At 43.8% G+C, this 26855-nt stretch overlaps 1 protein-coding gene across 2 annotated transcripts in view; it reads right to left on the bottom strand.

Moving 5' to 3' along the window:
• NSG2 (neuronal vesicle trafficking associated 2) overlaps window positions 1-26855 on the bottom strand; it is a 51496-nt gene that overhangs the window by 11247 nt on the left and 13394 nt on the right. For both annotated transcript variants that reach the window (XM_082213525.1, XM_082213526.1), the window contains exon 3: window positions 13301-13420. In XM_082213525.1, coding sequence (XP_082069651.1) covers window positions 13301-13420 — 120 coding nt within the window. The remainder of the gene's footprint in view (window positions 1-13300; window positions 13421-26855) is intronic.

Here is a 26855-nt window from a genome sequence, read left to right as displayed (position 1 = left end):
AGTTCTCCAGCCGAACAACATTTACAAAAATGCATGTGTAAGTGGGAAGTGTGCATAAAAATGAAGATATAAGTGAAAACATACAGAAATGCAATTTATTGGACAAAGTTGCTTGCAAAACATATGTCTTAAAACAGCATATAAGAAAATGTTTATTAGGATAAATTTGTAGTAAAATGCTGATGAATTTTCAAGAGGATTTTTATTTTAAAATTGTAACCAGCTGCAAAATGTGGAAATCTGAACTTAAGATTGGAAAAATGCGAGAAACTAAACTGGCAGATCCTTCCACCCTTGTCCCAATAAATGCTTAGAGATGGGAAACCTTACCTGAGCTTGATTTGCAATGAGCATGAATTAGCTCTAGCTATGTTGCAATGGCTGTTTTTAATTCTTAAAAATTAAAAATGGCTTCTTAAATACCTTTTTAAACTAACTCTCTATACCTAATGATCTTATTTCCCTCCACATAGCCATGTATCTGTCCCAGTCCTTTCTGTTTTCTGACAATACAATTATTCAGAGTGGGGAAATTATGTATAGCCTGTACTAAAAGATTTCATACTTTAAGTTGATCTGGAAAGGGTGGGTTGCAAAACAATATTATCTGGAACAATGTGATGAATTCATTCTGTACTGGAAGCTTAAAATAAGTATCAAAATATGAAAAAAATGTGCTAGAAGTTTTATGATGATTTATTATTCACAGAAATGAAAATGTAAAAAAAGAAAGAAAGAAAAATATTTAATTTATAAAGCATAATCCATGTATGATGGAGTGGAAGAATTATGATACATTATTTATCTAATATTGGACAGTTGGTAACTCTCTAGAACTTCTCTGGTATTTCGTTTGTATCATACTTTTAAAAATTAGAATCATAGAATCATAGAGTTGGAAGAGACCACAAGGGCCATCGAGTCCAACCCCCTGCCAAGCAGGAAACACCATCAGAGCACTCCTGACATATGGTTGTCAAGCCTCTGCTTAAAGACCTCCAAAGTAGGAGACTCCACCACACTCCTTGGCAGCAAATTCCACTGTCGAACAGCTCTTACTGTCAGGAAGTTCTTCCTAATGTTTAGGTGGAATCTTCTTTCTTGTAGTTTGGATCCATTGCTCCGTGTCCGCTTCTCTGGAGCAGCAGAAAACAACCTTTCTCCCTCCTGTATATGACATCCTTTTATATATTTGAACATGGCTATCATATCACCCCTTAACCTCCTCTTCTCCAGGCTAAACATGCCCAGCTCCCTTAGCCGTTCCTCATAAGGCATCGTTTCCAGGCCCTTGACCATTTTGGTTGCCCTCCTCTGGACACGTTCCAGTTTGTCAGTGTCCTTCTTGAACTGTGGTGCCCAGAACTGGACACAGTACTCCAGGTGTGGTCTGACCAGAGCAGAATACAGTGGCATTATTACTTCCCTTGATCTAGATGCTATTAAATTGAGAAATTCTGATGCTATGCTAGCAAGTTAAGAACATAAGAAGGTCTCTGAAGGATCAGACCAAAGGGCTCTCTAGGGCAACATTCTGTTTTCACAGAGGATTATGGGAAGCCCAGAAACAGGACCTGAGTACAATAGCACTCTTCCTACTCATGCTTCCCAGGACCTGGTATTCAAAGGCACACCACCTCTGCTACTGGAGGTTAGATATAGCCATTATGACTAGCACCCATGGTTTTTTCCAATCCCAGCCAAGATGGTGGCCCACATCGTGTGATGATTTCTAAACTGGTCATCAGTAGAATTCAAAGGCTTAATGTTAAGGACAGACTTGAAATATGTTGCAAGCCAAGCACTCGATGTGTAAAATAAAGCTCTTACTCTCCGAAACATTTCCCTCCCACTTTTACAAAAAAACTTTTCTCCCTCCTACGTAGCTATCCCACGACACCCTTGCCCTACTTCTTCCGCACATTTTGTAATTAAGAAAGAGCTTATCAGCTGAGGTGACATCTCTGCCGCTAATTCCCCTGTCCCGCTGTCCCGTGGGCACAGTGAAAGCACAAAACAAACAAGTACACCATGTTTCCAAGCAATTTGTCAAATCATTAAATTGCCTGGGCAATGAGTAGTTGGCTCAATTAGACTGGCCAATCTCCATCACATAATATGATTTCTAGAGGCTGTTTCAGTCCTAATGGATTTGATGTCTTAAAATGTTTGCAGTGCCAAGCTGCAGCCATGTGATGTATGGCACTGCCAAGTCCTAGGCACAAACAAAACTACAATTTCCCTGGGAAGTCCTAAAATGTGATTTCTAGGTAGATGCTTTAAAGTCCTTAATGTTAACAGCTTGATTCCCCCCCCCACTTTGTCACTGAACAGCCTGGAAAATTGCTCCCCATCATTCAAGCAGGGAAGTAGCCTAAAATATTTTGAGTTTTAGCACATTAAAAAAAATGGAATGGGATTTGCTTTCCTGCAATCTGTTCTCGTATTGTGGGCTTGAAGGAGAAGGTTGACAGTGTCAGAATGGCTGCAAATATTCTTTGCTGAGCACATTATTTTCTTAAGCGAGCTGCTGGTTTCTCCCTGCCCCCAATTCCATGCTTTGATGATGGTCATGGTCCATACTTTACAGGGAAAAAATATAGGAGATAAATCATACACATCTAGCCAGCCAGGTTACATCACAAAAATATTCTGTGCAGGTACAGTTTCACATTTTAAACTTACTTAGCAAATTTGATTTCTTAGTGTAGAAATGGGTTTGATTTTCCTATTCCTGAGCTATTCCTATTCCACCCATAGTGTGGATGGAGGGTCGAGAGAAAGAAGTCAACATTTATTTTGGGTGGTGGTGAATCTAAGAACTCATTTACTCCAATAATACTCCATCTGTTATGGATATTTCAGCTGAGATTCCTGCATTGCAGGGGGTTGGACTAGATAACCCTTGGGGTCCCTTCCAACTCTACGATTCTAAGAAGACTGCAATCCTACGCCTCCTGAGCAGGCATCATTAGGCCTGGTGCAGTGGCTATGCTTTTATCATCATAGCACTACAGACTAGGAAGAGGCAAGGAGAATATCTACAAAGCAGCAGCATCTCATAGTTGTTTCCTGCAGGGTCTCATCTCCTACTCCCACAATGCAGCTGGACAGTGAAAAGCAGAGAGTGGCTTGCAGGCTAGATGAGGCCCCATTGCTGGCAAAGTCAAAAAGGCAGCTATAAGAACATACAAACAAAAGAAGACCCTGCTCCCCCCAAGCCTCCCTTACCCAGATCACGTGGTGGTTCCCACAAAGTAGCAGCAGCAGCAATAGGTTTCGGCAAGATCCCACAAGATCTTGTGGAGCTCTTGTGAGCTCTCAGTGTGATTTCACTGGAAATGGCTCCCACTACTGGTGCTGCTTCTCAGCTGGTAGCACCCCCTCTTGTGTTTCTGTGCTTGATGCAGCTGCCTTAGCCCACCTCATGGGTGAGCCGGCCCTGCATTACCTGTCTTTTTAGTGGAAGCTTAAGGGTTTCAGCATGCCCATCTACTCGGTTGGTGTGACGGATACCAGAGCTAGACACTGTCCACCTGACATGTGACTTTTGCTGTGAAATATGCAAATATGCCGGATCTCTGTGAAGCTGACTTGTTGTCATGCATCAAAGGGTTATTTCTGCTACTCACAGTCATGTCTGTGGCAGTGTTAGTAACTATTAACAGGAGAAACATTAATAACTGTTAGTAGGAGATAATATCAGAGAGTCTTTTGTTGTCATTATTACAGCTGCTTTCCTCCAAGACCACTATTGTGGCTCTGGAAAGTGTCTACAATGCATGCCGCTGACAAGAATATTACATATCCTTTAGATTTAATACAAGCGGATGAGTAGTTTGAACTCAATATGTGAACAATGCAGTTTGCTCCCTAAATTCAGGGTTTCTGGTCTTTGGGATCTGAAAAGCATCTGTTGTTTTTCCTGCTAAGAATTTCCTGCCAATGTTCCCAATTAATGCCCAGGTGCAGAAAAGCTTTATCTTTTTTTTTCTTTTTCTAAAGTGGATCATTAGGAAGGGGGGGGAGCGTGTTGAGAAAAATTGGAGCTGACTTGCCTTTCAAATCACTAATTTGAGCAGGTGATTCAATTAATGGGATTACTGCATAGGGGCATATCATCCTGCTGCTGACCTTTCATTAGTGACATCTCATAACTTCCCATCAGCTTGTGCAATGTGGCACTTTGCCACCCTGGCTACATCTGGGATTTTGCATTAACAGAAGCCTCAGAGCTGCAAGGAGCCTTTTTAGATGCAACAGTGACTACAGCTCAGCAAAGAAACGTCTAGGGAAGTTAGAATCCTCTGTGGCCACGAGGGAAGCTCATGGGTTGCAACATCTGGCTGCTGGTGCATTACTGCTCAATCTCCCAGAATCTCAGATTTAATTACTGAAAGGAGTCCATTTTAAGCTTTTGTTGCTGCAAAATGATAGTAATAAAACGAAGGGGAAATAATCAGCAGTCAACACAATCCAGTCAGCAAGGGTGACCTATAGCAAAGTGTCTGGTGGCCCCTTCTAAAGACCAACACATTAATCATGGCATAAACTTTCAAAGACCAGTGCCTCCTTCCTCACATAAATGAAATACAATTTAAGTATGTTATGCAAAAATCAAACAGGGGAGCTCTCAAACATACAGTTCGCAACTCTCACAAGTAGGAGGCCTGAGCAGAGCATGCTCAACTTGAAGACTGAACTTTTTCCTCAGCACAGATCAGCTGCACAGATGGGGGGTGTCCACAAGTGTAGTAGCAAGTATGCACCCTTCAGTGGCATCTTGAGAATAGGGGCATTGCCTCAGAAACCTTACAGCAGGGGTGGGGAACCTGTGGCCCTCTAGGTGTTGCTAGACTGCAACTTCCATCAACTCTGACCATTGGCCATGAAAGGGGCTCATATTTGCAACAAGGGTGAATCAATAGATTGTGTGAGTGTATGTGCAATTGATAACACAAGTTCATTGTGTGCATTACAAGACAAATCAGCCGAGGTAGGGTGAGAATAAATATGACACCAATAAAACAATAAAGTGCAGCTATGAAATCAAAAGATCCATTTAGAACACAGTTGGGAGTGCGACTTCACAGCACTGAATCAGCTAAAACAGGAACGCAAAAATGAATGACTGCTAATTTACAAATGTTTGACTTGACTCTTCCATTACTCTATACCCGGCCTTCATTATATATGTTATACAGATTATACAGATTATAAAACTGCCCAAACATGGATTGCTTCTTCCTGCCACGTCACTATTTGGAGCAACGAAGCAACCATACGAATCCAAGATGAATTTTCCGAGGTTGAGGGGTTTTTGTCCTCAGATCACATTTTAACATTTCAGTTGTTCATGTGCCTCTGACATTTAGTACGACATCCCTCAGAAGTGGGGCCTCAATATCAAGAGCCCTGGAAAAGCCTGAAACTTGTACACAGATCAAAAATGCAGAGGAATCATTCCTCCATCCCAAAGCCAGTGATCTTTTCACTTGGAATGAAATCAAAGGCAGTACTCTGAAGTATGTTTTAGATTTGTTTGTTTGTTTTGAAAAAGCCGATGTAATCAAATGCACTTTGCTCTGTGTATATCATCGTAGGTCATGAAGCAGAACTTTTTAAAAAGCTGAATTCACAGATGGCACACCGATTTCCCTTCTACTGAACACATTATTATAGGTGCATGGAGGGCATCTGAAGGCCATCCAGTCCAAGCCATGAAACTCTGGCAACAGGCTCCACTTTATGGATGGGGCATAAATTTGATTCACCTCACTTTTAAAGGTGAATCCACCTAATTTGTACTTTCCGAAGCAATACACAAACCAACGTGCAGCCATCCTGCAAAATTTTCACTTCTCCAAATATTGTTGTGCAGTTTGCCAGCCAAGCAATGCGTACAAAAACATATTTACAAGTGAAAATAACATACAATAACGCATATTAGGAGCATTGCTTTGCAAAAAAATATGTGCACGGAATGTGTCCCATCAAAACCAGTATTCCATTTCCCACAGTGGCCACCCAGATGCTCCTGGGAACTCCATAGGTAGGGGATGAAGGTCATAGCTCCCAGCAATGGGTATTCAGTGGATTATTGCCTCTAAACATGGATAATTTATATTTAGTTATAGTGACTGGTAGCCACTGGCTGATCTATCCATCATATCTGGTCCCCTTTTAAAGCCAGTGGCTCACACCTTGTGACAACAAATGTCACCCACAAATGTGTTGGATGAGGAAGTAAAAAAAAACATGAAAAGTATTACTGGATCAGGTTTTTTACTGTTCAGTAGCCTCACTGCCCTTTCTGGAAAACTGAACACAATACACAACCCCTGTGCTTAAGTGACCCAACTGTGCTTGACAATTCACCTAAGTGAGAGGAGACAGTCTATGCTCGTTTGATTATGCCCTCTTCCGGAAGCAACAGGATTTTTCAGCAGTATCTCTATGCCTCAAATGCATTGGGCACGAGGCCTGATAGTTGTCATGGCATCAACTTATTTTCCTACCATGAACCGGTTGTTGCCTGAGCCTGTAACTATTTGTTTAAATGAGTTGCACTGAATAGACAGATTGAAAACACACAAGCCTGCACTTCAGGGGTATTTTCCTTATATAATTGACTCATCCATTTTGTTCGCCCTTGAAGGATGCCTGAATGGAGTACCGCCATTGTTCAACATCCTAACAAATGAGATGGGAGGGCAGAAACATACACCAGAATGAACGTGAGAGATGCCTGCCTATTATCATGCTTCTCAGGACACCCCTTGAAACCTGGTTTGAAGCAAAAGACTCTAGAAAATTCACTCATACCAGGCTATTTCTATTTCTGTTTCTCTCCAGTCAGAACAGCAAAGACTAAAGAGGGAAGGGCTTTCTAACCCTTCAGTGATGGAGCACCTGCTCTGCATGCAATTTCAGTCTCCGGCATCTCCAGCTAGAGCTGGGAGAGAACCCTGCTTGCTAGTCAGTGTGGACAAATCTGAGATATATGCACCAGTGGTCTGATTCAAGGCAAGGGAGCTTTCTGTGTCTCCAAATTCTGTCTCAGTACATTGCTGCCATCTGTCCCAAGACTGTGGCTTTCGTTTACATCAAGTTCAGAGGCCTGACTATTTGGCTTCTATGAAAGAAAGATCCAGAAGAGGAAAAGGCCAGAATAGATACTGTGAAGCCTGGAATCTGCAGGCAATCACCTCAAATGATTCAAGAAACCATGGAGCTGGGCAGACCAAGGCTGACAGAACAGCTCTGACAGGATTTAGTGATTAGTAACGGTGATGCTTAACAGCACAGCTAAATTGCCTATGTGTTCGGCTCATAGAATCATAGAATTTCAGAGTTGGAAGGGACCCTGAGGGTCTTCTTGTCCAACCCCCTGCAATGCAAAGGGTCAAGGGAATCAAAGGTTTCTGGTGGCTTCTGTGTAAACCCTTGGAGTGTTGGTCAGGGAACCATAGGAAACTGCTTTCAGAAGACTCAAAACACCTTCAAGCACCCCTAACCAAACCAAGTAACTCCAAAGTGATTCAAGTAAGATGAACAACAATTGGAGTATCCAATGTATGTTTACTGTGTGTTCAGCCTGGCTTGTTCAATGGGTTCCTTGTAAAGTAGAACATTTTTGAAGAACAAAAACCTTGTTTAGCAGGGATGGGGAAGCTGTGGCCTTCTAGATGGTGCTGGACTACAATTCTGAGCACCCTGACCATTGGCCATGTGGCTATGGCTGATGGGATTTGGAGACCAACATACTAAGAACCCTGAAAGGCCCATTCATCCAGCATCACAGTAATCAACCAGATGTCTATGGGAAACATACAAGCAAATTCTGAACACAACAGCACTCTCCCTACTTGTGATTCCCAGCAACTGGAATTCAGAAGCATTATCTCTCTGACAGTGCAGGTAGAAAACAGACATCATAGGTATGTTCTTTGTCTTGCATGAATTTTCTAACCCTCTTTTAAAGCCATTATCTCTCTGACAGTGCAGGTAGAAAACAGACATCATAGGTATGTTCTTTGTCTTGCATGAATTTTCTAACCCTCTTTTAAAGCCATCCAAGTTGACAGCCATCTTACAGGAGTGAATTCGTTTAACGATGTTCTGTGTGAAGAAGGGAGATTCAGGCCAGACAAAATGATACTTGTCCAACATTCAGATTCATCGGATGGCCCTGGGTTTTAGTATTATGAGAGAGGGAGAAAAACTTCTCTTTATTCACTTCCCCATCTCTGTACTAGACGGCCTTTTCAAGCGCATTCTTGCAGCGCAGGAGTAAAGAATTCTAAATTAAGAACATTTTGACATGCCTTTCTGCAGGGCAAACTCGGCAATGAAAGAAATTACTTTGGGGCATTGGTGGCTGGGCCTTAATGTCATTTTAACATCATTTTCTTGTACTCCACCTACGCAGAGTAGCAATGATGTTTGTCATAATGTATGTACAAGATGAGTCATGCAGTTGCAGAGTAATTGGTCAAAGTTCCGGGATGCTCTGTAATTGAGCTGAGCTACAAGAAAAATATAGTATCATATTTCAAAAGTGACAAGCAGCAGAAATTACACAAGATTTCAGCAAGAGGAAGAGTGAGCGAACAGCAGTTGCCTAGGGACAACAGCTCCTGTCAGATGCTACCACAATTAAAGAGATCATATCAGCGCTATCCTAGATGGATGACAGATGCAGTTGCGTAAGCTTCCCTTCTATGGAAAACTCCAGCCTCTTCGTGATAGAAGGATGTCTAATCATTCATTAGCTTGTTCAATAAATGATCGCCACTGGGCACAGAATAGAGGTCATCTTCAGCGCTACCTACCAAGCACATCCAGTTCTGAAATTTCCTGCAAGGGTGAAGCCACCCTCCCGGGAAAAGCAAAACTTCCTTCTTGCCATTTTATCTTTCTAGTCCTGGAACAGGAGTCGGGGGTGGGGAAGGGATGCTACTGAAAACAGCCCTTTGCTAGTCTCTCTCCTCTCCCTCTTTGTAATTTCTACTGCAATTTAGCCCATGTCCTTGCGTGATGCTGCTGCTTATTTCCTTGCCCCCAGTAGGGGCAACCAATGATGTGGAGACGAGAAAGCACATGGCGTAAGGACATCAAGGCAAGTTGCACTAGGTGCTGTGGAGCAGGGAGGAAAGAATTTGACACAGGGCTGCCAGTTTCAGCAGCGATCTCACACTTCTTGTAATGCTTTGTTCTGCCCATGTACATCCAGACTGGACCATTGCAGGGCCACCTTTAAAGACAGTGGTATAAAAGGTGGCCTCCAGAACGCTGGTAGGGAAAAGGCAGTTGAAGCACATGACATCAATCTTGCACTAATTACATTGGTTATCAGTTTGTTTCCAGAGTCAATGTGAATGTTGGTCTTAAGTTTTAACAATTAGAGGCCTGAATAGCCTGGGGTCAGGTTAGCTTAAGGACCAGCTTTGCCCCTGCGAACCAGCCAATCTTAAGATTAGGGTCACAGGCCCTTTTCTCTGGCCCATCTTTAGCAGAGATTCAAGGAGGGGAAGACCAGTGGCAGAGCCTTCTCAGTGGTAGCACCACAGCTATGGAATTCTCTCTTTCTGGACAATCAGTTTATGTTGGTTTTAAAAGCTGCTATGCTCTTAATACAAATAAGTGTGTTTTTATTGTTGGTGTTCTTTTTATCTAAACCATATAAACATATTTTAAAAGCTGGACACAAAACACTTGGAAGAAAACAAACTGGAAAGCAAACACCCTCTTGCTTTGCCTCCCTAGCTTCCGCAAGCTCTTCTTCCAGCAGAGCCAACAGACTGAGATATAACGAAGGTGCCAATTTGCATCCTGGGAATGCAGGAAACCTACTTCCACTTCTACAACTGCCGTTCTTAGCCATGAAAGGCTCTCAGAGACTTTTGGTTCTCACGTTATTGCTTTGGGAGCTTTACTTGGGGTTTCTGTCTTCACTTCTGTGAAGGGTAAAGTTTTCTAAATAAAAGATATAGCCATTCTTGTATGTCAGGCTGTTTGAAGGCAATAGTTAAGAGAGTGTCTATGCCATGAAACGTGCACATGAAGCACACCCTGTAATAGTGAGTGCAAAGCCTCAGGTTTGGGTTTTTGAAAAACGGCATGCTTCTGAAAGCAGAGATATGCTTGACAATGCATACGTACCATCAGCTGAAATTTCTGAAGGCCCAGAGGCACAGGGAGCTTGAAAAAGAACTCCAGGAGTCAGGGGAGCATGAATACCCTCCAGAGTTCCTGCCCTTCCGCCCTGATAACAACACCGCAGCACATTATGCAAAATAAGCAAATTTGAACATTTGTCTTGATTTGCATATTTCAGACAGGCTTGAATGCAGCTTTTCTTGGTGCAGAATATTTTGCAGAGTGCAGAGAACCCTGGCAACCATTTTCTCAAGAGAGGGAGGGGGAAAGGCTTCAACAGCTCATCAGGAAGAGGTGAAGCAATGTCAGCTGCTCCTTTCCCTTCATGGTAACGGAGAAGAGGCAGACTTTGCAGTATTCCTACATCACTGATCCCCTGAAGTGGTATTGCTCACTTGGCAATGGCATGGCAGGAAAAGCCAGAAGCAAGTCCCTTCCTTTTTTATCTTCTACTGACACTGTCTTTCAGGATTCTCTTACAAGAGCTGGAAATGATTTAGAGCTGCACGTAAGCATAACTAAGGGTGCCATTCCATACACTCCTAGTTGTAAGTTCCATTAAGCATGGGGGGGGTGTTTCTCAGTAAAATATGTCCGGAATTGCACCCCTAATCAAATTCAAAATCATATCATTGTGAACTTTAAGAGAAAAATCTCTTCCCTCCCCCCCCCCTTCACTCAGGGATCTCTCTAGAAAGCTTGGATTATTGTCACTCCTATTCCAGTCAATGGGATGATGGCTCATTTGGCCTAGAAAAATCTATAGAGCCAAATCATACTCCAATTTAGAGAAGATGAAGGCATGGCCTCTGTGTATGTATAAGCGTTTCATATTTTACTGTAATATTACAGGAAGGTGAAAATGAAATTCCTAGTACATTGCTCACTGGAGGGCCATTGAGAGAGCATCCACCCAGCAACAGAAAATATGATGATCACATTTGTAATGTCTCTACGACTATATCTATCTACCCATCGCCAAAAGCTGAGTTAATAAAACTTAAGCATTTTACTCTTTTCCTTCCCGCTACAAAAACACAAATGCAAGATGATTTCATCAGCTCTAGATAATAGATATGCACATAACCAGAGGGAGGTATATTTAATAACTTGCCTAAAATATGCACTGGGTTCAGTACAGGAGAAGTACAGAAGGCAATAAAATATAATCTATTATCTCAGCTCATTTTGGTCAGGAAATAATACCGCAGAGTTAATATGGTGCATGTGAGCCTTATGAAAAACAGGCAGGAGAAGCTTACAACCTTATCTGCTGGCAGTTGCTATGATGGGCGTTTAATAAGTGACACTGAGAGGCATGGAATAGAAATCATATGGACTATGGAGAAAGGAAAGGGCTTGGAAATGAAACTGTCAGGTTGAGGAGGGGAAAGAGTTGATTCTACCGCTGCACTCATAAAAAGCAAAGGGAGAACTCCTTTCTGTAGTCAATCTGATGCTTCGTTGATCTCAGCAGCAGTGCAGGGGAGGTGGAATGCAAGGAAGTGCAATTCCGGGGTGTTTTTTTCCAGAGCAGGAATTATGACATCATCTGCAGCAGCACCAGGATAATTGAGGAACCTTCTTTGCTCTGGCACAGCTTTACAGTTTTAGTATTGATTATGGCATAGCATAGAGCAGTGATGGACAAACTTGGCCCTCTGGCTGTTTGGGGACTGCAACTCCCATCATCCCTAGCTAACAGGACCAGTGGTCAAGGATGATGGGAATTGTATTCCCAAAGCAGCTGGAGGGCCGAGTTTGGCCATCACTGGCATAGAGGAAGTCAGAGAAGTCTGCTTACCGCTTTAAAGCTACAAACAGCATTGCAGGCTGGCCACTGGCCACCCCGAACACTGACCCAGCAGAGGAGGGTTGTGCAGACTCTTCTCTTGGTTGGCAGGGGTCAAAAACGGGCTTCTTTGCCAGTCAGGAGAATTGATCCCACCTGCCAAATTGGCCAATGGCAGGCAGCTTCTGGGGCAGGCACTCCTCAGGGGGCAGGACCAATTGAGCCTGCAGGCTTCGATTGGTTTTGCTCCCTAGCCATTTAAAAAGGCCCACCCCAACCTTCACACAGAGTTTCCTCACTGGATGACTCAACCACCTGCTCTGAAAAGCATCTGTAAGATCGACATTAGAGCTAATGTCTGGCTCTTTCACGAAAAAAATTAATTCTGGAAGTGTGTTGTGAAAGTCAAGTACCTTTCACTTTCCATGTTTGGGAAGGGCAGCAAAATCAAACACCTTGGACCAGCACTGAGGGCCACATGTCATGTTATGTTGGAGTTCTGGGACTGGATCTTGCAATGTATCTGTTAATGCGAGTTGTGGTCCACAAAGGCTTATATCATCACGAATGTGCTAGTCTTTAATGTGCCACAAGATCCTTGCTTGCTTCCAATGTCAGTTTGGTCCTCTAAAAGCAGCCAAAGGGAGGGGTAATCTGGATCAGGGTTGCAGTACAGGAGGAGAAGGGTCATTTCTCCTCTCCCTTGCCCTACACAAAACATTTTTGTGCTCATATTCTCCCTCTTCTGTGACTAGCAGCAGCTGGAGGGAGCTAGCAGCTGGGACCACAGTAGGGGGGGGCTGAACCCCTTTCCCCCATATCATGACTGATCCAATCTCCTCCCCACCCCACAGCTGCTTTTGTGCAGCTGTAGTCCCTGCCTGGCCACGTGACCCGGAAGTGTCTTCGGACAGCGCTGGCTCCCGGCCTCTTAAGCGAGATGAGCACGCAACCCCAGAGTCGGTCATGACTGGCCCGTACGGGCAGGGGTACCTTTACCTAGTCCCTGCCTAGGTCTTGGAGTAGGGGCTGAAGGCTGACAACTTGAAGCTGAAGCTAAAGAAGAGCAGGTCTGGCCAGTGCCTGGAAGAGTGGCCACCTGAGAACCCTCCATGTACACTGCCTTGGGTTCCACAATGGGAGTAAAGTGGGATATAAATGTAAGAAAATAATAATAAATCCAAAGAACAAAATCACGTTGAGAATTCTAATCCCATGACCCCAACATAATGGACTATGGGACCAAGTTGTGCTATTTTAAAACCAGAATCAAGGCAACTGTCATCTATTAATTATTCCATGGTAATTAGCACTGAATATAGCCAGTTAGCAATTAGCATTTCTTACCTTTAATCTTTCTGTTACACCATCAGTGAAACTGACTGTGAATTCAGCAATTTTGGGCACTCTGAGTTTTCCTTTGTTCTTCTGGTCTGGTTGATATTCTGTTCTTGTTTTCACAATCACCTAGGAGCAAATGTTGACATCTTAAGCTTTCAGAACAAAGCAAGCACGGTTTTGTTGGCAGAAATGTTACTTTCCCACAAACCCTCTCCTCAGATAACCTCATGTATACTGCAATCAGCGTAATTTTTATTTGTAAAAAGCAAGGAGGAGGAGGTCAACTAAGTGCATCATTAAAACCTCACAACTCTGAAAGATGGAATGTTTGTTTTAAGTGCATGAGCATCCTACATGTGGTAGAATCTGCTTATGGCTCAACAGAAGCCTGCGTCTTCTCTCCCCCAGATAGCTATGCAGAAACAGCATGCCAGGGCGATTTGCGGCATGGAAGATCTGGGTGCTCCACACTCTTGATACTGTTCAAGTTACTTGGGATCCAGCTTGTGGCGCTAGCCTTGCAACCACTTGGCAATGCTAACCAGCATCATTCCAACTGACTCTTTCCATCTACCTGCTCTCAAAAACCTATCTCCCTGAAGCTCACTGGGTGACCATGGAACAGTTGCTGTATCTCAGTGCATCCAACCTCACAAGGTTGTTATGAAGACAAAGTGAAGAGGGGAGAATCATCTATGCCACCTTCTGCTCTTCTGAAGAAAGGTGGGGTGCAGATGTAGTAATAATCTGTCATCTCCAGCTTTGTCTTCCTAATAAACTGCATCCTATTGCATATTTTTCATTTACTGCTCTGCCCTCTGTGGATATTTCAGCAATCTGAATCCAGAACAGTGCTGAAAATTTGCAGTCTAATTAAGGTTGGAACCAAACGTTACAAGGAGCTACTGGTGGAGATGGCCTCTTTGCTGAGTCCCCTTCTTCCCCTCCATAACATGTAGTGCAACTAAACCATATCCTGGCCTCTTTGTACTGTGTCTTTCCTGCCTCCATAGAGACCAGAGGTGCAGAAATTCATAGATGAAAGATGTCAGAGAACAGAGATCTTCCATTTTAAGCCTTAAGGCTTCATATAGACCAGAGGTGGGGAACCGCAGGCTTGGGGAGCAGGTGCGGCCCTCCATACATTTCTGCCCAGCCCTCAGAATTCTTCTGAGGCTGCACCTCCTCTCCACAGGCAACAGCTTTCCCTGCTTCATACCCCAAGCATTTTGGCCTGGTTGGTGCGTGTCACTGAACTTGCTTGTCCAGATGAAAGATAGAGATGGGTATATGAGAGTGTGGCGAAACTAGCTTAATGTTCAAAGGCAAATTTGCATGTTTCGCTCATCTCGCTTTTGCCTCTAGCCCTGCCTATCACTGGCATGTGGCTTTTGAAAGGTTGTGCAGAAGGATATGTGGTCCTCAGGTTCAAAAAGCTTCCCCATCCCTGATATAAATCCTTCTTCCTCCGCCCTTGTTTAAAACTAATTTGGGTCCTGTCTGCCATATTCCTTGACTCCCCACCCCAAAGAGCAGCCAGCCTTAATGCTGATCATTTTGGTTCACTTATACAATACACACATGCTTCCCAGGTCTTCATTGTGTTTTGTATTGCATTTTAATTTCAGTGGGTCACCTTGGGAGCCCATTTTTAGCTGAAAGGGAAAATAAAATTAAATATATATGAGAGGAGAAAGTCTTCTTTTTTCCCCCAGCAGTGAACACCACTGTGTGAATAACTAAGCAAGTATTTATTTTCCATCCAGGATTTGTGTTCTAGATTTACATGGTGTTGTTCATAAGAACCTCCCTCAGCAGCATGGCTGGCTACTTGCTTTCACCTCGTTCCAAACACTTGAATCGTTTTAAAACCCACGCGCCGGAAAAGCTCTTATCGTCAGTAGCCCACCCTTCTCACCTACAACTGAGAACTCACAGGAGTGACTGCTGATCCCTTTCGTTTTTCTCTGAAAAAGGAGCTCTTAGAGTGTGCACTGATAAGGAGTGAACCACTAGGACTTATCAACAAGGAAGTCATTTTCAATGTTTCACCTTGCCAAGAGAGAGATAGCAAATGGGAGAGGGAGGGAGGGAGGGAGAGAGAGAGAGAGAGAAGTATGCTGAGAGATTTAAGTAGGATGAACTGACAGCAATCTCCTCTCTGTCATATTTTGTAATTCGCCCTGTGATTCTTTGATGAAAGGTGGCTTATAATTAGAAATCATCCATCAATAATTCTCCCCTTGCCCTGCCCCTTCGTAACTAGTCTCCCTCCTGCCACTCTGAAGTTATCTGCTTTTTAATTGGCAGTGCAATCCTATGCCCAGCTACTCAGATGTAGGCCCTGTTCTGTTTTGATCCATGAAATGCTAACAGTAACATTTTGAACTTGTTCTGGCAGCAAGTGGGCACACCTCTGAGCAGAGCGGTTATTTGCAGGCAGGATCTCACTCGTTCTGCGCTAATGGCAGCATCCAGATCAGAGGTCAGAAGGCGTGTAAAACAGCAATGAAAAGGATCAAGCAAAGGTTTGTACATTCATCTGTTGGTTTTGTCAGGGGCCAGGAGTCAGATTCGTCTTTGGGTGATGGAGCTGGGGACTCTCAACCACAAGCAGAAAGCCATGCAGAGCCAGCCCTAGAAGCCCAGCAACATCACGAGAGGCTGTGACACTGCCATTCGTAGATGCAGAGAACTTTACTGAAGATGCAAAGCAGCATCTTCCGGGGGGGGGGCTAACAATCAGGACACAGCTGCTACTATATAGGGCTGCTACTATTTAGGGCTGAGTCTGTTCTGTCCTTGCTGAAGCAGCATGAGAGTCTGTGTTTCCTGAGCAAAGCCTGAATCCTTCTATACTTTGTACAGTGGTACCTCTGGATGCGCACGGGATCTGTTCCAGAGCCCCGTTCACATCCTGAGCAAAACGCAACCCGCGTCTGCGGGTCACGATTCGCCGCTTCTGCGCATGCGCGTGATGTCATTGTGATCGTCTGCGCATGCGCGGGCGGTGGAACACGGAAGTAACCCATTCCATTACTTCTGGGTCGCCACAGAGCGCAACCTGAAAACGTTCAACCTGAAGCGACTTTAACCCGAGGTATGACTGTATTCAAGATGGCTGGACAGTGTTCTCAAAGCTACGAACATGAGTTTGACCAAACTGCGGGAGGCAGTGGAAGACAGGAGTGCCTGGCGTGCTCTGGTCCATGGGGTCACAAAGAGTTGGACACGACTAAACAACAACAACAACAACATGACTGTATTGCCTTAGTTTCCCTGGTATCCAGTCAAAATCTCACCCTGTTCACAGCCTGATTTCTGCCTTGCATTGCCACAAAGCAGGACTGATCCGCTGCTTTGTTGTTATTTTTTTAAGAAACTTTTTTTAGAAGTTAAAAAAAGAACATTTTAAAAAATGTCCCAAAGACTGGGGACAGTTTTATTAAGTTCTGTGTTCTTTGGGAGAGCAATTTCAAAGCATATTTTTAAACTCCAAGAGCTGGGCTGGATGTAGGGGAGCAGAAAGTCCCCCAAGCAGTTAGACAAACCAGAGGGTGGGGCTGGATGTTTATCCTACTGACATTCTTTTAAAAGGGACCTCTTCATCACAAAGGGAGTCTGCCAGTAAGAAAAACCTCTATCACCACCAATCCATCACAGACTCCAAACCTTCATATACTGAGTAGGTACTCATGTGGATCCTGACAACTTGCATCACTTTAGTAGTAACTATCCAGTACTGCCTGATTCTCATTTGTCAAGTCAACCCCTGGCCTTTGACTTTAGCATTCTGAATGAGCATGTTAATCCTGACTCCAGCATGCATCAGAGTGACCCTGAATACACACGTTGCCTTATATGTGTTGCTGACATGCTTTCGACTTCATTTCCCCTAGCTTACATGAAGCTGTTCCCAGTACTGTAGATCAGACAGCCGTATACGTGAAACCAGCTGTAACATAGTTAAGTGTCTTCCATATGAACCACAGGCCCTAAAATACTGCTGCAGAAATGTAATTGGCACGTTGCCATTTGCAAACAAACTTAATGGCGGAGGATCCAAATATCTGAAGGAACAACCCTGTCTTGCTTTTAACATCAGTAGGGAATAGCTTGTTGAGAGCACCACCACACTTTGTGGTTTGACAGGTAGCGTAGCATGAGAGGAGCTTTATCCTTTATTAAGAACGATTTGACAAAACAAGAGAATTTCACACTGCTCATTGCATGTGGAGATTATTTGCGCAGAATCTGCACCCAAAAACTCCCCAACAAAAAACCACAGATGGCCAAAATATAGAGCTTTTGAAATACCATTAAGATCTCTGAGCTCTGCAGTCTTGCCTGCTGGTTATGCCAGCCGTAAAGGCACCAAGCAGTGTTCACATCCCTCTCTCATGCTTTGTTCCTTGCTGCAGTGTCTTGTGTTCCTAGCTGGGCCCTAAGGCAGCGTTCCATTTGTTTTCTCCATGCCCTTTGTGCAGCCCGGACCATTAATTATAGAAGTGTCCCATTAGCACCTGCTAAGTAATGTTCTTCAGAAAATGCATCTGTGTTCTATTTCTAAACCAATCAGACATATCACCCAGGCCCTTGCAGCTCTGCAGCGTGTGGATGCACATTTCCCACTATCTCATCATGAAATACAATGCAGAAGCTCTGCCAGAGCATCCATTTTCCCTCTGTAGTGCCTGACTCCTTTCCAGGTTTAATCCCTTAGTCTCCCTTTAAATCTTTTATTCCCTTGTTTAATTTATATCTGGTTTGTAGATGACCTATTGGAATCGATACAGGAGGACTTCCCTCCCATACTCAAGGACATCAAGCAATCTATTAATGTACTTTGGAAATCAAGGAGATACAAGATGTACTAAGGCTCCTATGCACATTAACCTGGGAATGCGTCACACCGGGACTGAATTTTGCACACGTTGCAAGTACAGTGGTACCTCGGGTTAAGAACCTAATTCGTTCTGGAGGTCCATTCTAAACCTGAAACTGTTCTTAACCTGAGGTACCACTTTAACTAATGGGGCCTCCCGCTGCCGCCGCACAATTTCTGTTCTCATCCTGAAGCAAAGTTCTTAACCTGAGGTACTATTTCTGGATTAGCGGAGTCTGTAACCTGAAGCGTCTGTAACCGGAGGTACTGCTGTATGTTTAGAGAGCATATAGCCAGCGGATAATTTCTCAAGAAGGAGTTGGCAGCTTGAAAGTTTGCCTTTGACTTGGAAAGGCAGACCACGTTTGTAGATTGTTGAACAGCGAGGGGGGTGCATTTGCACATGTTTAGATGAACTTTTGTTTTATGGACTGTCGTTGAACTCAGGGCCTTTAATTAATGCTTCAATTTCCTGCATGAAGAAACTGCCTAATTACAGCAGAAACTGAACTGCATAAATGTGTGTGGCAAAGCGTCTGCTTCATCAAATGCATTCATAAGAAGGAGTTATGCCTTGACACCCCTCCCCAAATGTTTCATTACCATTTGCACACTTTCTACCATTTAGCACACTGGTGTGGACCTCTAGCTCATGGGTCATTTGGCCTGCCAGGCTGACATCATATATTATGTTAAGTGTGAGAAATGTCACAGTTAAGAAGTAGCTATGGAGATTAATACTTCCTTTGCATCAAGAAGTCACATTTTTATCAAACTGAAAAATCAGCATCTTTTTCTGAATTCAAACTAGCGTTTGAAAAGGGTCTTCTGACCGTGTGTCATCTGACATCAGATGACTGATAACCACTATACTATAATGTCAGATGCTTTGCCTACCAGTCAAAAGGGTCGCTCAGGATCCCGCCTGCCAGCCAGATCCATTCAACAACCCAGATTCACTGTAATTTACATGAGAGCACAAGGAACTTGCCTCACCCTGGACTTGTAGGTGCGCTGCATGCTCATATAATCCTTATAATTAAAGTGCCTAAACAGAATTTAATTATTGAACTTTCCTTCCATACAGTTACATTTGGTCTCCATTAAAATTTCTCTATAGTATTGTACACTTGTATTTAGCATGCCATCCTTGCTACCATTATAACCCACAATGTTTTCTGTTGTGAGCAGGTTTATATACATTCAACTTACAGCAGCTGCCAGCTTACCTATATCCAATTCCCATCAATGAACAGACATGGTGGTCCATCTCACACAGTTAATTTTCCTACAACATACAAACAGTTCAGAGCCTTCCTCAAGTATACACTCCTCTGGGGGGTGGCGAAGCAATATAAACCAGAAGCACATGCATGGAGTTGTACCTGATCTTAAAGGTGTTCTCGTGACAGGGAATGAATGTTACCAGTGGAATTCTGTTCTTGAGGGATTATGAGCTATCATCAGTCTTTTGAACCTTCCAAAACTAGTTTCATGAACCTCATATTCATCAGTAAAGAAAGATCATGTAAGAACATTTAATAGTATGCTGTCACCACTATCATACCATCACTGAAGAAGAAGAATTAGTTTTTACCTTTAAGCCCTAAATTATTTGTGAGCAGGGCATCTAAAACACCACCTTTAATGAGAACCTGTCTGATACCTAAGATTTGCTTCAGAAGTCCTCCTCATGGCATTTGCACCATGTGGAAATTGGGAAGAGGGGCTTCTCTGTGGTGGCACCTTGCCTACAGAATACCATTCCCCCAACCAATTGTGGAAGCCCTGATACTTTTAGCTCATTGCCTCCATAAAAATCTCTTTGTTCTTCAAGGTTCTTAGCAGGCTCATTGTTTTTTTACAAATTATTTTACTGACGCTCCTATCGATTTTACTGCTCTCTGCTCCTCTGCTTTTTAAGATCTTAATGAGTTTTATTCACCATAGTTTATTTTTTCTGTCTGCTGTTTGTATCATACCGTGTTAATGTACTGCTTTTGAAAGACACACTGTGAATATTTTTATAGAAAATGGACTAGCACAGTTTTAAGTTAAATAAATAAATGCAGCTACCGTTCTCTCTTATTAGACCTGATTTCTCAAAGCCCGTATATCATGTACACACATACATTTGCAGAATCAAATTATTTTCAGATCTCACACTCGGAACTTAATTAATCATTCCAGAAGAATTTCCTTTAAGGAAACCAAATGTAATAAATCTCAGAGTGTTGTATCCCCCCCCCCTTTCATTCAAGCTGTTCATCATCCCACCGTTAGTCCTGGGGGCGGGAGAGGTGCTAATATGACACTTGATGATGCCTGATGGATTCCAATGGCTCCATTCCTGACATTCAGTAGCTCATCTGTAACCAGCATGAGCACGCCAAATTGCAACCTGGAGATCCTCTTATGTCCCACTCCGTTCATCCACCACCCATTTTGTCTTCCCACTTCCCAAACTTGATCCATCGGGCAATACTTCCATTTCTCCTCCCTAGGGAAAGGCTCAGCGTTAAAGCATCTGCTTTGCCTGCAGGTGGGACCCAGTTTAGTCCCCAGCATTTCCAGGTCTGGCTGCCTGAAACCTTGGAGAGCCACTACTAGTCAGTGCAAGCATGTGCTCCATGTGTTTTAATCTGTTTTTAGCTTTCTTGTAATTATTATTTGAATGTTTTGAGTAGCTGTTTTCACCAATAGGTTTATTGTTTTATTCTTTTTGTAAACCGCTTTTGTAAACTACGATCTAGCGGTATATACATTTATGAAATAAATAAAAATAGGCAACTCTGCAGTAGATGGAGCTCATTGTAAGGCAGCTCCCTAAGCCCCTATGTTCTTCCGATCTCACAGCAGTGCCCCTCCAGAGATGGAGCCCAATGGTTAGACGATAATGTTGTATGTGCTCGCTCTACTGATTCCCTTTAGATACTGCCCAGGCTGTTCAAACAAGGCAAAACAATTAACACCTGCCCAACACCTTTGAAGCAGAAGGGTAGAACTTAAAATGTTCCCTGAAAGAACCTAATAAAAATGAAGTTATGAATAGCCGGGTAGAAACTGGAGCTAACGTGCACACAAGGAGCCACAAAACATAAGGGATTGTTTCAGCATGAGACTTGAAGGAGAGAACCTCACCTATGATGGAAGTGTTTATTATGAACTTAGGCTACGAAGTGCTCCAGCTCACAGGAGGAGAAGTCATGGGTGTTACAAAACAGGATCAGGATAGGACAAATGTTCTGGGCTTCCTCTTCGTATGTTCCTAGTGTGACATCTGACGCTAGGCAGGAGATCTCACAAGACACATTGCACCAGATGCTCAAAAACAGGTGTGGGTCCCTGCTGCTGAGTAACACGTGGAATGTTTGCTAAAAACCCCTTTACAGAACCACTGGGTAGGTAAAAAGAACAAGAACATGCCATTCACAAAAATAAACTTGGGTTGACCTAGATATAAAAACAGGCCAGGCTAAATTAAGGACTATTATCTAAGAGGTTTTCTGCTCCTCTTTGAAGGAAAGAACATTAATGACTTCTGCTATAACCTCTCCAAGAAGGTTCTACGGTGACTAATATGAGACAGAAATGCTTCATATCAAGGAATGGAGACCGAGATAGTGACTTGCCTATAGTCACCAAGAGATCTGCAGCTCAGCCTGATTTCAATACTCACTGAGCCAAACTAGTGTCATTCCAAAATCATGGTCATTAATAGGGCTTAAATGTCACACCACTTGACTCCAACTCTAGATCTTACTTCCCTGTTGACTCGGTTAAAGGCCTCAGTACTGTGTGATGTTCAAAAAGGAGTCCCACATTCTTGCATGTCTCCCATATACTTTGCAGGATTCCCTCAGAGCTAGTCTGTGTCCTACCTGCAGGCCAATCTCCAGTAACACCTGAGCCCCTGCTAACTAGCTGATGGTGATGAGGTCCAAAGGCATGTACTTCAATCTCATTCTGAAGCTGCACTCCTCTGCCCTTCCCACCAACAATCCCAGAGGGGCTGGCAAGTCTCACTCCACCCTGGATCCTTCACAAGCAACCTCTCCTTTCTCCTTTTCACAACTTGCTAAATTATACCTACTTCATAGTCTCAGAACTATGGATTGTATGCAACATGGTGCTCTAAGAACGTTCCACCATGCAAGGATTTCTCCTTTGTGTTTTTGGTTACATTAAGGGCCCCTCCAGATGTTCTTTTTATTGTGCATTATCATTTGTGCTCATGATGCTATCAGGGTAGCTGTATGCAATCGCACTTTCAATGCCAATTGTACCTGAAAAAAACATCAGGGCGGTTATATGGCTTCAGCTTCCACTGAGGTGTGCCCCTTGGTTTCCTGCTAAAATCCCATAACTGTTTATGCTACAACTGTTCCAGCTCTCTATAGATTCCCACTATGCACCATAGCATAAGAGCACCTCTGCAAGGTGCCAAAATGCATCTGCTTCTAACCCATTCCAACATGCTTCCTGATGATGCCAGATACTGGCATCCCTGAAGAGGGGGATATTTTTGTGGAAATGAGCAATGCTTTAGCACAGGCAACCACAGCCTGGCCATAAAAGCATAAAAAGTACACAAATGACAGTACGGTAGCTTAAAGTGGGGGAGTAGCAGGGAGGGAACACAGACAATGAAGTGTTGTTGCAATAATGCGGGAACACTGGGGGAGCATCGCAGAACAACTGATAAGTGGGGTGATGCCTGGACAATCCAGTATAAATCCACTTCAAATAAACTATTAATGCATCAACAATGGCCGCTCAACGTATCTATGGGGGGCAACAGTTGCGGCCTCCTCGTGCTCTACCTTCGTCCCCAGCAACTAGAGCTTGCTCACTTGCCAGCCACTGTTGGGGAATTCCCCTTGGCCAGTGGTGGCAAGGAGCAGTCTTCTCACCAAAGAGGGCAATTGTGAATGGGCCAAAAGGAAGCCCCAGTTGAGGGTGGTGCCTTGCTGGCTGGCCAAGCATCGGCTGTTGCCCTGCCCAGTCTGGCAGCAAGGCTTAAAAGGCTGGCAGCACATGGTTTCCACACCTCACATAGAAGTAGGGGGGCACTGTAACTAGGACCACAACGTATTACTTTGTACACCCACAATAGAACAGCAGTCTGGAGCAGGGGGTGGTTAAGAGTGTTTGGCTCAGATTTTATTTTCCAGGTTTGTGGAGGGGAGATATTTGAGTTTTCTGAGCTTAGTTCTCTGACTGGGGGGGGGGGCAGTTTGCCCCATAACTAGCAACAGATCACCAGCTTTGTAGGAATGAGCTCAATTGCATGGCAAGGCCCCGAACCCTCCCCCTATGTTGGAATAAAGACACTTGACACCAATATTTTAGGTTAATGGGCTAAAAAGGGCCGCAACTTTATTGGGTACAGAAGGTGAGTGGTATTGGCTTAGGCACTGGAACCGAACCGGCCCGACTATATCTGACTCCTGCCCACCTGCAGGAAGTCTCAGAAAGGTTAACCACCAGTAGGGGGAGCCCCGTCGATGGAAACCAACTCGAACCAGAAAAAGGAGGCAAGTTCCCACCCGCGGGCTGCTTTAAATGCTGCACGTCACACCCCCTGGCCAACCAGATTGGTTGGCCTAGGATGCGTCATGGAGGGGGGGACTCCCTATGATGCAGGGGCTAGCCACACCCCCGTGCACGGGGCAGGATCGTGTCCAGCCCGCAACTCCATTTCCCCGGGGAAGGGAAATGGCTTTCTCGTATTCTCCACTTGAAAGCTCTCAGCTAGCAGGGCTTGGAAAGAGCTCTGGGGCCTTGGAGAAGTCTCCCGATTAAAAAGCAACAGTACTAATGGACCAGTGAACAAGGTCAAAACAAGGACATTCCTTTGATAGCCCTTTGATGGAAACCCAAATGAATGAAAGATAGGAGACCTTTAAAAAAGATTACAATAGCTTGCTTTCCATGTTGAAGAATAAGAAGACCCAGCACTCTGATTTGTAATTATTCAGAATCCTTCCGTCACTTGAGGAAATCCAGGATCATTTATGCTTGCACTTAAAACTCTTCCTTTCCTTCTTTGCCCAGGATAGAGCGATAACATTTAACAGAGCTGGGCATCATGAATGCTCCTAAATTATTCATTTCAGGAAAGGATATGTAGCCCTGATGTAATTCTTGCTTTGCCGCCAAGGAGTATATAATATGTTGTAGGTCAGGTGGTGCAAAAAAAGTGCAGATCATGAAATTTTAAAATACTGCTCCTCGGGATTATTAATAATAGAAAGTCTCGCTCGCTGCAGGAGTCCCGGGGATTGGCAGGACTGATAAATAAAACACATTGTTCCTGCCAAGGAGATTGATTGCTTCCAGGTTCAGGATTGGCCTGTGCACTCTTCCAAGGCTCACGGTCAGGGCATTCCCCGAGCAGGAACGAGAAAAGCAAACTAAGGGTTTTCATACATTTTGTTGGTGAATTCTGACTCATCTAACTCTATATTCAAAGCTCATGTTGCTTTCACAAAGGGCTGCATGTTTCTGTTGTTCTCCGGCTGTAATCTCTGTGGCAAGGACAGTCATTGTGGCCAAACTGGACTCTAGGTTTTAATGTGCCCAGCTTGGGGGTAGTGAGGGAGAGGTCACCTGAATTTCACCTTCAGAATCCCACAGAAGGATGTCAAGAGACAGCCTACATAACTTTTCCCTCAAGGTTGCAATCCTACACACAAACTTTCCTGAAGAAAAGCTCTGCTGAGCACAGGGGGAATTACTTCTGAGAAAGCATGTATAGGATTGCACCCCTCTTTTAGATACATAGTTAAGTTTCGCCCCGAAGCTTGCATTTATTATTTATTCATTTGTGGCATTTATATAAGCCATCCAATGACATTGTTCTCTGGGCAGCTCAGAAGCATAAAATAGTAAAATGCTGTATTAAAATGCAATGTCCTTTCTCTTTGCCTCTGTCTCCACCCCCATCTCGCCCTCATCTTTACTCTCCTCCTGCTTGCTGGCTCCTTCCTCTCTGCTTCTGTCTTCCTCCATCTGGAATAAAGAAACAACAGACTCTCTCTGCTGCTGCCATGCTGTCCCCATCTTTACCACTTTGGGCTGAAAAGAAGTACACAAACAAACCAACATCATCTTTCGTTTCACCTTTAAATCCTTCATACATCCTATCCACAACCATGGCCATCATATATTATCTTCCAACGTGCACCTTGACCCTCTTCTGTCTAGTTTTTGCCATTCTCACTTGCTTGTTGTTTCCAGTGACTTTCCTCTAGCCAAACTGAGTGGCTTCTCTTTATGTTCTCAAATGTCTCAGTCTTCCTTTTCATATGTTCCTAGTGTGACATCTGAAGGTGAAACTCCTGCATCTCCTATCTGATGTGAGTGCATGGGAGGCGCATGAGGTCCAACGTGACATACCGCACCAGAAGCTCAAGGAGCAGGAAATTTGGATCCCTGATTCTGAGTAACATTTGGAAGTTCTGAGAATATTTCACATGGTATGCAAAGAAATTTCTAGAGATTTCTTTTTAGATATTCCATCAATGTCAACAGTTGAAGAAGGTCAAAACAGGACTTATGGTTTTCCTCAACCAATCCCTCCCTTCTCAATGAATAAGACAGTCATCTATCTACCACTTGAGTCAAACAACCTGAGATTCATCAATGAATGACCTCCCACTTTCCTTCTCCCATGTCCATTCAGTCACCAAATTTGTAGTTTCACACATCTCCAATAGCTACACTTCTCTTTTACTGTTGGCCAATGAAGCCTGTGTCCAAGCTGTGGTTGCCTACCAAACCTCCTGGGGTATCTTCCTAACTGTCCTTCCCTCCTGCCAAATATCTCTACTCCAGTTTGGTTCAGAAAGTCACTATTAGGCTTTTTTCTCTCCAGTTACTATGACCATGTCATTCAGCTCCTTAAGTCTTTTCACTATCTTTTTGTAACACTTGACATGAAAGTTTGAGTCCTATAGCATTCCCCTTCTCAAGCCCTTGCTATGGGCTGAACTATACATTCAAGAGTGTCACACAGTATTGCCCCTCCGGAGTCTACATCACTTCACACAGAGTGTTTGAAATGCTTTCCTACATCAAGCTGTTCTTGCCTGTAGAAAGACTTGACCCTTGGCATGTGAGCTTTTCACAGGCAGTAAGTTTTTGTAAGAAGAGAGCATTCAAATTTATAGTAGTAGGCTATCTGCAGTCTGAATCAGCATTGTGGGTCAGCTCTGCATCCCTTTTCCCACTTCTTTTTACACCCCTTCTCTCAGGCCAGCCCTATCATTAGACAGAGTGAGACAGGCATCTCAAACAACCAATCTGGGGTGTCATGAAAGAGCAGCAAATAATGTTGTTGCTATTTTATTTTTATTGTCCGGAAGTATGAGTGGTACTTGTTGGATGCCAGAATATCTTGGCTGACATTGGGTACTAGGTATCTAAATTAGAGGGAGTGGGGGTTTTTCCACTTCAGGCAACAAAATATATTGGGGTGGCCCTGCCTTTCTAAGTCACCCCTCTGCTCTCAATGTCATTTCTCTGATCCCCTGAGTCTCCATGTCATCTGCCAGGCTGCACTTCCTCTGCCTAGAACAGCCTATTCTTCCCTCTCCATCAGGCTTGATCTCTTTTGCTCACTCTCCTTTTTCTCCTCCATGTTACTTCTCTAGAAACCCGCTTCTCTAACAA

The sequence above is a fragment of the Podarcis vaucheri genome, assembly GCF_965113315.1.
Source record: "Podarcis vaucheri genome assembly, chromosome: 2".
In the NCBI taxonomy this organism is placed as follows: domain Eukaryota; kingdom Metazoa; phylum Chordata; class Lepidosauria; order Squamata; family Lacertidae; genus Podarcis; species Podarcis vaucheri.
The sequence above is the reverse complement of the archived record's forward strand: the minus strand, read 5'-3'. Positions and strand labels throughout refer to the sequence as shown.